Genomic DNA, 13,331 nt, shown 5'->3' with positions numbered 1-13,331 from the left:
AAGGAATTCTATTTTTTTTAAATCATTTTTATTAAAGTTTTTCAATAACAAATTTTCTCCACACAATTTAAAACAAACAAGGCGTGTTTCCACACCAACACAAGAAAAGAACTCATCCCCCCAATTAAATAATAACAAAAAACCAACAGCAATACAAGAAAGAAGAAAATAACAACATAGCAAACCCATCGCCACAAAAACAAACCCCCTAACCATCCCCAAACCTCCCCCCCCGCCCCCAAGTTGCTGCTGAGACCGACCACTCTCTACCCCTTCGCCAGGAAGTCGAGAAAGGGCTGCCACTGCCGAAAGAACCCCTGTACTGACCCCCTCAGGGCAAACTTCATCCTCTACAACTTGATGAACCCAGCCATGTCGTGATCCAGGCCTCCGAACTCGGGGGCCGCGTATCCCTCCACTGTAACAGAATCCTGCGCCGGGCTACTAGAGACGCAAAGGCCAGAATGCCGGCCTCTCTCGCCTCCTGAACTCTCGGCTCCGAAGCTACCCCAAAGACCCGACCACTTCCGACAAAGTCCCCGCCACCCCCTTCCAAAACCTCTCCAAGGCCGGACAAGCCCAGAACATATGGGTGTGGTTCGCCGGGCCTCCCGAACACCCCCCGCACCTGTCTTCTCCTCCGAAGAACCGGCTCATCCTTGCCCCTGTCATGCGAGCCCTATGCAGCACCTTCAGCTGAATTAGGCTGAGCCGTGCGCAAGAGGAGGAGGAATTCACCCTCTCCAGGGCGTCCAACCACGTTCCATCTTCAATCTCTTCGCCTAGCTCTTCCTCCCACTTCGCTTTGAGCTCTTCTACTGAGGCCTCTTCCTCCTCCTGCATCAGCTGGTAAATAGCCGAGATCTTTCCTTCACCGACCCACGTCCCCGAAAGCACCCTATAGAACATAGAACATAGAACAGTACAGCACAGAACAGGCCCTTCGGCCCTCGATGTTGTGCCGAGCAATGATCACCCTACTCAAACCCACGTATCCACCCTATACCCGTAACCCAACAACCACCCCCTTAACATTACTTTTTAGGACACTACGGGCAATTTAGCATGGCCAATCCACCTAACCCGCACATCTTTGGACTGTGGGAGGAAACCGGAGCACCCGGAGGAAACCCACGCACACACGGGGAGGACGTGCAGACTCCACACAGACAGTGACCCAGCCGGGAATCGAACCTGGGACCTTGGAGCTGTGAAGCATTTATGCTAACCACCATGCTACTGTGCTGCCCCCTTGGCGGCAGCCGCGGAAACTCCGCCACCTGCCTCTTAATAAATGCCCTGACCTGCATATACCTAAAAGCGTTCCCAGGGGGGAGGTTCCACTTCCCAACCAGCTCCTCCAGAGTCGCAAACTTTCCATCCAGGAAGAGGTCCCCAAACTGTCTGATGCCTGTCCTGTGCCAACTCCCAAATCCCCCACCCGTTCTCCCCGGCGCAAAACGGTGATTACCCCGTATCGGGGCCCAAACTGAGGCCTTCACTTCCTCCCTATGCCCCCTCCACTGTCCCCAGATTTTAAGGGACGCAACCACCACCGGACACGTGGAGTACTTTGCCGGGGGGGAATGGAAGTGGGGCCGTCACCAAAGCCTCCAGACTCGTACCCGCACAGGACGCCACCTCCAATCTCTTCCATGCGACACCCTCCCCTTCCATCACCCACCTGCGAATCATCGCCACGTTCGCCGCCCAATAATATCCACACAGGTTGGGCAGCGCCAGGCCCCCAACCTTCCTTCTTCGCTCCAAAAATACCCTCCTTACTCTCGGGGCCTTCCGCGCCCACACGAACCCCAGAATTGACTTATTCACCCTTCTGAAAAAAGCCTTTGGGATCAATATGGGGAGGCACTGGAAAAGAAACAAAAACCTCGGGAGCACCGTCATTTTAATCGACTGGACCCTGCCCGCCAACGAAAGCAGTAGCGCGTCCCACCTCCTAAACTCCTCCTCCATCTGCCCCAACAGCCTCAAAAAGTTAAGCCTATGCATGGCCCCCCAGGTCCTAGCCACCTGGACCCCAAGATACCTAAAGCTCCTCTCAGCCCTCTTCAACGGGAGTTCACCTATCTCCCTCTCCTGATCCCCCGGGTGCAGGACAAACAGCTCACTTTTCCCCACATTGAGCTTATAGCCCGAAAAGTCCCCAAACTCCTCAAGTATCTTCAGCACCTCTGGCATCCCCTCAGCCGGATCCGCGACATACAACGGCAGATCATCTGCGTACAGCGACAACCGGTGCTCCTCCTCCCACCCCCCCCCCCCCCCCCCCCCCCCCAACCCTTCGAGTCCCTCAGCGCCATGGCCAGGGGCTCAATAGCTAACACGAAGAGCAGGGGAGACAAGGGGCACCCCTGCCTTGTCCCCCTGGAAAGCCGAAAGTCCGCCGACCTCCTCCCATTCGTCACCACACTCGCCACCGGGGAGCTGTACAGCAACCTCACCCAGCTGATGAACCCCTCACCAAACCTCCGCAACACCTCCCACAGGTAACTCCACTCCACCCTATCAAAATCTTTCTCCGCATCCATGGACGGCACTATTTCTGACTCCCCAGCCGCCGGCGCCATCATCATGACATTAAGGAGCCTCCGTACGTTGGCATTCAGTTGTCTCCCCTTTACAAACCCCGTTTGATCCTCATGAATCACCGTCGGGACCACATCCTCCACCCTCCTGGACAGCACCTTTGCCAACAACATGACATCTACATTAAGGAGCGAGATCGGCCTGGAAGACCCACACTGAAGCGGGTCCTTGTCCTGCTTCTGGAGCAAAGAGATAATTGGACATCATTGGGGGCAGAGCCCCCCCTCCTACCACCCACCCCCCCCCCCTCCCCCCCCAGCCTCATTCAGGGTCCTCACAAGCAGAGGGCCCAGCAAATCTGAAAATTTCTTGTAAAATTCCACCGGGAACCCGTCAGGCCCCGCCGCTTTCCCTGTCTGCATACTTCCCAACGCCTCCACCAGCTCCTCCAACTAGATTGGGGCCCCCAAACCCTCCACCCGCTCGTCCCCTACTCTTGGGAACTCCAGCCTATCCAAAAAGCGGTCCATCCCACCTGCTTCCCTGGGGGGCACGGCCCGGTACAGCCCCTCGTAAAAAGAGAGTAAGGACTTCTAAAAACAGAAAAAAGTAGTTTACTCTGTTCTCTTGATTAATAAGGGGATCAGGGGTTGTGGAGAGAAGGCAGGAGAATGGGGATGAGAAAAATATCAGGCATGATCAAATGGTGGAGGAAACCCGATGGGCTGAGTTGCCTAATTCTGCTCCTATGTCTTATGGTTCTTCAATTTTCTCCTGTCATTTTTCTCTTTATGTTTTAAACTCCCTTTTATTTCTCTCCAATATACACTATTCCACCCATTCCATCTCTTGAAATGGGCAAACAAAAGCAAATCTTTGAAAATAAATGCGTTATTGACCTTCTTTGCTCTGCCTGATAGGAGTCACTGAGAATTTTGGTATGTGCCCCATTTCCCAAACACTGAGGTCTGGTTGCATGAAAACCAAACTGTTTTGCCATCTTCTAGGCTACCAAATGACTCCTAAATGATGCTGGTCCATACATACCAAGGAGATAGGCACTGTTTACTTTTGAAAGTACAACAAAAATTGCATAAAATGAAAAATATTTTATCTGTACAAACCTTTTTGATTGTCAAAGCAGCTTGATCCAAAATCAATTACTTTGATTAATCCTTGGCCTTTGGGGCAAAGTAAAATGTTCTCCTAACAAAAAGAATAAACAAATAGTTATATTACATAATTAAATATTCTTATGGTAAAGAATGCAGCAATATATGTTCTAAAAGGTTTAATTTATTCTTTCACGGGATGTGGGTGTTGCTGGCAAGGCCAGTATTTGTTGCCCATCACTAATTGCTCCCAAACTGAATGACTTAAGGCCCTTTAAGAATTAACCACATTGCTGTGGATCTGAAGTCACACGTAGGCCAGACCAGGTAAGAACAGCAGATTTCCTTCCCTCGATGATAGCTTGATGGTCACCATTACTGAGACTAGCTTTCAATTCCAGAGATATTCATAGAAATATAGAATTTATAGTGCAGAAGGAGGTCATTCGGCCCATCAAGTCTGTATTGGCCCTTGGAAAGAGCACCCTACTTAAGCCCACACTTCCACCCTAACCCAGTCACCCGACCTAACCTTTTTGTACACTAAGGGCAATTTAGCATGGCCAATTCACCAAACCTGCACATCTTTGGACTGTGGGAGGAAACCGGAGCACCCAGAGGAAATCGACGCAGACACGGGGAGAACGTGCAGACTCCGCACAGACAGTGACCCAAGCCGGGATTCGAACCTGGAACCCTGGAGCTGTGCTAACCACTGAGCTACCGTGCCCCCCCCCCCCCCCCACATAGGTTCCGCTCATGGGGAGATTTGGAAAGTGCAAACTCCACACAGTCACCCGAGGCCGGAATTGAACCTGGGTCCCAGGAGCTGTGAAGCAGCAATGCTAACAACTGTGCCGCCCAATGGCTGGTTTAGCACAGGGCTAAATCACTGGCTTTGAAAGCAGACCAAGGCAGGCCAGCAGCACGGTTCAATTCCTGTACCAGTCTCCCCGAACAGGCGCCGGAATGTGGCGACCAGGAGCTTTTCACAGTAACTTCACTTGAAGACTACTTGTGACAATAAGCGATTTTCAAATTACTCCAGCTGCCATGGTGGGATTTGAACCTGTGCCCCCACTGCATTAGCCAGAGCCTCTGGGTTACTAGTCCAGTGACAGTACCTGTACACCAACATCTCCCCCCATATGTCCCAATATGTATGTTCATTGATCATCCGGGGTGTGGGCTTCACTGGCTAGGCCAGCATGTGTTGCCCATCTGTAATTTCCCTTGAGAAGGTGGTGGTGAGCAGCATCCTTGAATCGTTGCCGTTCATGTGGTGTAGGTACACCTACTGTGCTATTAGAGTGGGACTTCCAGGATTTCGACCCAACAACAGGAACGCAACATATTTCCAAGTCAGGGTGGCGAGTGACTTAGAGTGAAACCTCTGGGTGATGGTGTTCCCATGTATCTGCTGTCCTAGTTGGAACAAGGTCACTTTAAGAGTTTGATCACATAGGGCAGCACGGTGGCGCAGTGGTTAGAATTGCTGCCTCACGACGCTGAGGTCCCAAGTTTGATCCCAGCTCTGGGTCACTTCCGTGTGGAGTTTGCACATTCTCCCCGTGTTTGCGTGAGTTTCGCCCCCACAACCCAAAGATATGCTTGGTGGGTGGATTGGCCATGCTAAATTGCCCCTTAATTGGAAAAAATAAACTGGGTACTCTAAATTTATAAAAAAGAGAGTACGTGATGTACTGTACGAAAGCACGGTAGCATTGTGGATAGCACAAACGCTTCACAGCTCCAGGGTCCCAGGTTCGATTCTGGCTTGGGTCACTGTCTGTGCGGAGTCTGCACATCCTCCCCGTGTGTGTGCGTGGGTTTCCTCCGGGTGCTCCGGTTTCCTCCCACAGTACAAAGATGTGCAGGTTAGGTGGATTGGCCATGATAAATTGCCCTTAGTGTTCAAAATTGCCCTTAGTGTTGGGTGGGGTTACTGGGTTATGGGGGTAGGGTGGAGGTGCTGACCTTGGGTAGGGTGCTCTTTCCAAGAGCCAGTGCAGACTCGATGGGCCGCATGGCCTCCTGCCGCACTGTAAATTCTATGATAATTCTATGATGTCATCGGCAGTTTGGGCGGGCTAACAGTCAATCTGTTCTAGCAGCCTGTGAGAAAACACCTTTCCAATAAAGCTTTTGTTTGTTTGTACCTTTGTGGCCTGCAAGCCTATCCGTTAAAAAACCACAACTAAACTGGCGATGAGGATGGGATCAGAAACACGCTGGCAGACTCCCAGAGATGTAAAAAAAAAAGAAAAATTGTCAATCCATGTGCAAACATCCACAAAAGATTAAGGCGACAAAGACATTAGTACACCAAAGCTGGCAATGGAGGGCTTTCAGAATCTCCCCTCCTGACACTGGCACATCTCATGGACATGGACAGTGGGCAGAACAGGGTGACACGTCATCAGCTGGGCCTATCTAGGTCCAGGCCCTTCAAAGGATGGCCTCCAAGTGCACTACAGGATAGAGGGGAGTTACACAGCAGGCTGCCTCTACTTCTGATGTGCTGCCGGGGGAAATGTCAAAGGAGCATGATGGCCAGGAAGGTAGGTAGCACTTGCCACCAAGTTGTTTCCTGCTGCTCCCTGACGTCCAGGCAGACACGCCCCCCCCACAAGGCCAAAATATTTTGACAGTTTTCTTACCTTTTTGACCCCCTTAACAACCATGGCGCCCAGGTCCCACTCGTAAATACTTGCACCAATTTATGACCGCGTGACTCTCGTCTGAGAGGGGTGGAGCATCGCAGAGGGGTGGAGCATCCAGTGTCCAGCCTGTTAGTCGTAGTCAAATCGATGCAAATCACGGATTTGCTTGGGGCCGTTGGCCTGGGCTGCAAACCTTGATGCTGCCGCCAGTGGGGACCGGAGCCCTGCAACGGGATTGGCACCGGGCGGCAATCCAGTTTTTTGCTTGACGCAACATTCTTCGCCCGATCGCGAATCTCTCTACCGGTGTCAGGCAGCGGAGAATCCAGCCCCACATGTCCAACATAATTGTATGCAATCAGCGTGGAATTAGTTATAAGTTTAGTAATCTATGCATATTTGGTTCTTTGGTAGCAGCTCGGTAGCACAGTAGTTAGCACAGTTTCTTCACAGCTCCAGGATTCCAGGTTCGAATCCCGGCTTGGGTCACTGTCTGTGCGGAGTCAGCACATTCTCCCCGTGTCTGCATGGGTTCCCTCCGGGTGCTCCGGTTCCTTTCCACAGTCCAAAGATGTGCAGGGTTAAGTGGATTGGCCATGCTAAATTGCCCTTAGTGTCCAAGAAAGGATTGGTGGGGATACGGGGATAGGGTGGAGGTGTGGGGATAGGGTGGAGGTATGGGCTTATGTAGGGTGCTCTTTCCAAGTGTCGGTGCAGACTCGTTGGGGTGAATGGCCTTCTTCTGCACTGTAAATTCTATGATTCTGTGATTCAATGTTTTCATATTAAAATGTTTTGTGACAGATATTGAATGCGTCTTCGCCTAAGATTGAATGGGTGGGAAGGTGAGGTTTCAATAATCATGAAGACTAGGCAGCGGGAAACTAAAATTATGGTTTCTTCACCCACCCCTGCTGAAAGGAGGGGAATGTTTGATATATAAATCAAAACTCTAGAGGGGAAGGCAACTGTATATTGCAGTTGTGGACCGGGATTCACAAAGAGAATCTATGAATGAACTGCAAATCTGTCCATTTTACACACATGTAACATTTGGTGACATGTATACTTTGGCCGTTTACTTGATATACGGAAATGCTGGTTAGCAGTAACTTGCCAGAATTTCTGAGGCTAAAAAGCTTTCCCCAATTCCTCTGAATGTTTGATACCACATTTACTCATTCTGTTCCCTCCTTTCACATACCTTTCATTGTTGTCTTCCAGGGAGGGCACCCTGGAGTGTTGAACAGAGCATTTCTTGAAGCAGTTAGTTCAGTAGCTGTGCTGAGAAGTGCAGTATTGTTATTCCTTTTGGGAATATTTCCAGGCTCTGAGAACACTGTCAGAAATAAACCTCTCCTTTAGGTGACTATTGGAATCCCTTTAAAAGCTTCAGAAACATTGGAAGTTCTGCCCTGATTGAGTAAACTCACAGCGTGGGATTCAGTTCTGACTTGGAATTTGACTTATTTTGTAACGAGCACCAACTCTGGAAAATCTGGTGGAGTCGGTTGTCAGATGTTTGTGCAAAGCTTCTGCATGTCACTGGAAAGTCTATCCCATAATATCAGCTGTCAAATAACATTATACTTATTTTATTGCCACTAGATGGCAGCCCAGCACAGATATGTATACATATAAATGAATTAAAGATTGTGCACAGTATGTATATTAACAAGTGCAAGATTTTCTGGTAAAGCCATTGTTCACAAAGCTGTTTGCATGTTCTCCCCGTGTCTACGTGGATTTCCTTTGGGTGCTCCAGTTTCCTCCCACATTCGAAAGATGTGCAGGTTAGGTGGACTGCCCCGCTAAATTGCTGCTTAGTGTCCAAAGATGTGCAGGTTAGGTTACTGGGTTACGGGGATAGGGCAGGGGGGACTAGGTAGAGTGTTCTTTCGGAGGGTTGGTGCAGACTCAATGGGCCAAACGGCAGTATAGGAATTCTATGGATCCTGTTTTCCAATTAAGGGGCAATTTAGCTTGGCCAATCCACCTCCGCTGCGTGTGGGAATGAGACCCACGTGGACACGGGGAGAATGTACAAACTCCACTCGGACAGTGACCGGGGCCAGGATCACACCCGAGCCCTTGGCACCCTGAGGCAGCAGTGCTAAAAACTGCGCCACCGTGACACCCAATTAAGTCAATTTCTGATGTATTTTTCCGTAATTCAGAACATTTCTGCAGAACTTTTATTGCAGAATTCCATCTTATAATCAAAAAAGATCGCCACAAAAATTTCCGATTGATGACAAATTGAATGTACAAAAGCCGACCTATGCCTCTGCATTTACATCCGGAAACAAAGTGCTATATACTGTCAGTGTGCTAATCAATGTTGTCAGTGTATTACAAAGTTACATAAGAACATAAGAACTAGGAGCAGGAGTAGGCCATCTGGCCTCTCGAGCCTGCTCCGCCATTCAATTAGATCATGGCTGATCTTTTGTGGACTCAGCTCCACTTTCCGGCCCGAACACCATAACCCTTAATCCCTTTATTCTTCAAAAAACTATCTATCTTTACCTTAAAAACATGTAATGAAGGAGCCTCAACTGCTTCACTGGGCAAGGAATTCTATAGATTCACAACCCTTTGGGTGAAGAAGTTCCTCCTAAACTCAGTCCTAAATCTACTTCCCTTATTTTGAGGCTATGTCCCCTAGTTCTGCTGTCACCCGCCAGTGGAAACAACCTGCCCGCATCTATCCTATCTATTCCCTTCATAATTTTTAATGTTTCTATAAGATCCCCCCTCATCCTTCTAAATTCCAACGAGTACAGTCCCAGTCTACTCAACCTCTCCTCATAATCCAACCCCTTCATCTCTGGGATTAACCTAGTGAATCTCCTCTGCACACCCTCCAACGCCAGTACGTCCTTTCTCAAGTAGGAAGGGTATTTACAGAACAGAACAGAACAGAAACAGAGCATTTGGTCCAGCATGTCTATGCTGGTGTTTAGGTTCAACACAAGCCTCCTCGCACCTCTTTTTACCTAACCCCATCAATGTATCCTTCTATTACTTTCTCTCTGGTATTCATCTAGCTTCCCCTCAAATGCATTTATGCTATTCACTTCAAATACTCCTACTGAGACTTAGTTCCATGTTCTTACGGTCAAAGCATTCTCTGGTAAATAAATCTCTCCCAAATTATCTTTTGAATTTATTAGTGATTGTCTTACACAACCTAGTTCTGGTCTCGCTCGCATGTGAAAACTTCTCTAATTCTACCCAAACAAACCCTTTCCAGGTCACTGTTCAGTCCTCTCCCTTTTTTTTTTAAAGAGAGAAGAGCTCAATCTTTTCTGGTAGGGAGAACCTCAGTTCAAGTATCATTATGTGATTCATGCTTTTGCCCTTTTTCCATCCAACACCGTTTAGAATACCACTTCCCACCATTTGGCAAATTGAGTAGGTGCCTATAACCCCTGCGCTGTTTTCTGTTTTGCGGCCAACTTGCTATTCTGTCTGTTACTTGACCCCAAATTCCACATGTTCTGAATTAGCTGTGAACATGCTATTTCATGTTATTGGTGACGCCTAACACTCTCAGTGTTTCCAAGAGAGAAACTTGCATTGGTTTTACTATCTAACTCCTTTTATTTACTTTGGTTTAATGTTTTGATAGATTTTTGTGCTGTAGGGAAATGATCTATTATTTTGAATGCCTCAATAAAGGAGATTGATATGTCACATTTCAGAGGTGTATTTGAACATCAAAGTGTGGGGCCATGATTAGGTAATATAGCGATGCGCTGCTTATTTTCACAAGACAAATGCTGTTAATATTGTATTGTTCAGTTCAGTTCAACGGTGACGTTAATTGTATATAAAAAGCTGTAACATATTTACATTACTTACAGGTTTCAAGTCACAGTGAATTATCTTTTCCCTAAAGAGCATTTGTAAACTCTTTAGTAAAGTGTATGCAAATCGGCAAATAAGAGAAATGGTAAAACCCTGGAAGTTGTTCTTCTGGATAAGTTCATATAGGTTCATTCTGTGAAAAGAGCAGACCCCAATTATCATCTACCATCCTCCATGAGTTTAAGGGATAATTTTATTTGATTTTATGAATATCCACCATTTGGAAGTCAGTCTGGCTGGAGCACACATTGGGAAATTGTGCGTCTGCTGCCCATGATTCTTAATTGAGAATGTCTTTGGCAGCCCACGTGCAATATTCTGATGTGTCCCGGCAGGTTAGTGCTTATGGCAGAACTCAGAAAATTTACCCTCACATTTTATCAGGATAGAACACTCAATATTCTATCAATTTTTAACCAGACCGTAACTATTAAGCAAAATAATTTGATTATAATCTAGCTCAGCTCTTCCATGTCCATTTTTGGTTGCAGCACTGGAGGCTACTTTTAAGAATGTGCGAGACTAGCGGGAGGTTTAACCCACTGCCAGAACACACATTGAGTGTGCAGCTGACCTGCGATATCTCAATTTATATGACTGGTGGGTAACATCACTCTTAACAAACATGCGTAAAATTGATCCTTAAACATATATCTTACCTGGGACAAGTGTACTTAAGTAAAGTTGCTATAGTCCCAGATGACCATAGACTGCTTTCCCCTTTGAGGGGGGAGAGCTGACTGGTGGCGATTTAACTGGGCGATGACCACACCTCAGGCAAGGGGCAGGATTGAGAAAGTGAAGCCCTTCATGAATAACCACAGCTACGGGAATTGAAACCGTGCTGTTGGCCTCGCTCTGCATCATGAACCAGCTGTCCAGCCAACTGAGCTAAACTGAGCTAAATCTGGAACAAGTGTACCAAAAAGATTATCAAGACAGTTATCATATTAAACTTCAAATTTATAGTCAAGCCCTTTAAACCTAACAAATTCACACTATACTGGTAAGGTCTTCATTATATTAATAGTCGAAGTGTATTCATCTGTAAGAATGTAAATCATAATAAATTGTGATGTCAGGTTCCTGAGAAGATCTCAGGATGAATTAACACTATTTGTTGGATATACACAAGAACACAAACACTTGTTATGACACCCTGGGCAAGTGCGTGGTCATATGCATGAAACCCGCGCATGCGCGGGCCGTCATGCCCCTCAGCCGCCCAGCGGACTGATCCTGCGGGGCGGCGGAGGAACAAAGAGTGCGCGGGGTTCGGACCCGCTGCCCGCGATCGGTGCCCACCGATCGCTGGCCCATGCCACCCTTGGCACGGCCGTGGTGCGGCCGTGCCAATCGGTGCCATGGTTCTCCAGAACGGCACTTTGCGGCCATTTTCACGAACGGTGAGAGCAGGTGTGTTGGAGTTCGTGAAAACGGCCGTAAAGGCCTGGGAAATTGGGCCATCGGATAGGGGAGAATCGCTGTTCGCCGTAAAAAAAACGGCGAGCAGCGATTCGTGTCGTGGGGCGGCCGTGGGGGTGGGGGAGAATAGCGGGAGGTCGGGAAAAATGTCGGGAAGGCCCTCCCGCTATTCTCCGACCCGTCGTGGGGGGCGGAGAATCGCGCCCTAAGTGCCGACGCCGGAATGAAAACCGGAGTGTTTCACTCCGGCGTCGGAGGCCGCTCCTCGCCCCCTATTCTCCCACTCCCGGGGGGCTAGGAGTGGCTCCGCGTCATTTACGCGCACCAGGCCTCGGAGCCGCGTAAATGATGTCACCCGCGCATGCGCAGGTTGGCCGGCGCCAACACGCGCATGCACGGTTGCAGTCCTCCCCGCGGGCGCCCCGCAAGAAATGGAGGAGTGATCTTGCGGGGCGGCGGAGGAAAGGAGTGCATCTCTCAGAGAGGCCGGCCCGCCGATCGGTGGGCACCGATCGCGGGCCAGACCCCTTTTGAGCGCCCCCCCAGTGCTCGATCCTCCCCCCCCCCACAGGCCGCCCCCGCAGCGTTCGCGCGCTGTTCATGCCGGCAGCGACCAGGTGTGGTTGGCGCCGGCGTGAACACGTCGTATTGGGTAGGCCGCTCGGCCCATCCGGGCGGCGATTCTCCGAGCGGCTTGCCATAAATCTCGGCGCGCCGTTTGGGGGGGGGAGAATCCCATGCGGGTGCCGGGGCGGCGTAGCGGGTCTCGCCCGGCTCCCCCGCGATTCTCCCACCCGGTGGGGGGAGTGGGGAGAATTGCACCCACTGTTTTTGTCTCCCTTGACCTTGTCTCCATTTCTTGGGATAGACTATGGACCAATATTCACCAGAGGTCCATAGACTCCCACAGTTTCCTTGAATACACTTTCTGACAGCCCACTTCCTGTCAGGACTCCATTCCATTCACCCAGTTTCTCTATCTCCATCCAATGCTGCAACCTTCCATACTAATGTTTCTGACATGTCTTTCGCAAACAATACCCCAAGCCTCTAGCCATTTTAATTCTCCACCTTGCTCCCACTCTGACATTTCTGTCCTTGGCCTGCTGCTATGTGCCAATGAAACTCAACACACGCTCACAGAACAGCTCATCTTTCAATCTGACTCTTTACAGACTTGTGGACTCAAGACGCAATTTACCAATTCAAAATTGTAATCACTGCTCCATTTTTTTTTACTGAGTTGGTTTCTCTCTTATTTCCTTCACTTTGCTTTCCGATGGCAGCCATCCAGGATGCGGTCATTCACTCCTTCTGTGGACACCTTGGGCGAAATTCTCCGCACCCGCGGAAAGTCGCAAAACCGTCGTAAAAATCGGGACCGTTTTACGACGGTCGCGAAGGCTTCATTTCCCGACGGATTCACTTCCTGGAAATGGGCTAGTAGCGCGGCCGCGTCAATTACGTGCTTGATGACGACGGAACGCGACGACGACACGAACCCGCCCATGTGACGCCGCCCGACGCCGTAAAAAGGCGCGGGCGACCACAGAATCTGTCGGGCAGGATGTCGGAGCCGAGGAGAGCTGCTCCTCGCTTTGTAGATGCAGACGTCGAGGCGCTGCTCGATGCCGTGGAGCAGAGGAGGGGCATCATCCGCCCGCAGAGAGGGCATCGCCAACCTGCCAGCACGGTACGCCAGGCCTGG

At 49.5% G+C, this 13,331-nt stretch overlaps 1 protein-coding gene across 4 annotated transcripts in view; it reads right to left on the bottom strand.

The window, feature by feature from the left end:
• dyrk4 (dual-specificity tyrosine-(Y)-phosphorylation regulated kinase 4) overlaps positions 1–13,331 on the bottom strand; it is a 143,924-nt gene that overhangs the window by 37,971 nt on the left and 92,622 nt on the right. For all 4 annotated transcript variants that reach the window (XM_038811365.1, XM_038811367.1, XM_038811368.1 and 1 more), the window contains 2 exons: positions 10,193–10,331; positions 3,675–3,756 (listed from right to left, as the gene is read on the bottom strand). In XM_038811365.1, the coding sequence (XP_038667293.1) occupies positions 3,675–3,756; positions 10,193–10,331 (221 nt within the window). The remainder of the gene's footprint in view (positions 1–3,674; positions 3,757–10,192; positions 10,332–13,331) is intronic.

The sequence above is a fragment of the Scyliorhinus canicula genome, chromosome 11 (assembly GCF_902713615.1).
Source record: "Scyliorhinus canicula chromosome 11, sScyCan1.1, whole genome shotgun sequence".
Classification (NCBI taxonomy): Eukaryota; Metazoa; Chordata; class Chondrichthyes; order Carcharhiniformes; family Scyliorhinidae; genus Scyliorhinus; species Scyliorhinus canicula.
The sequence above is the reverse complement of the archived record's forward strand: the minus strand, read 5'-3'. Positions and strand labels throughout refer to the sequence as shown.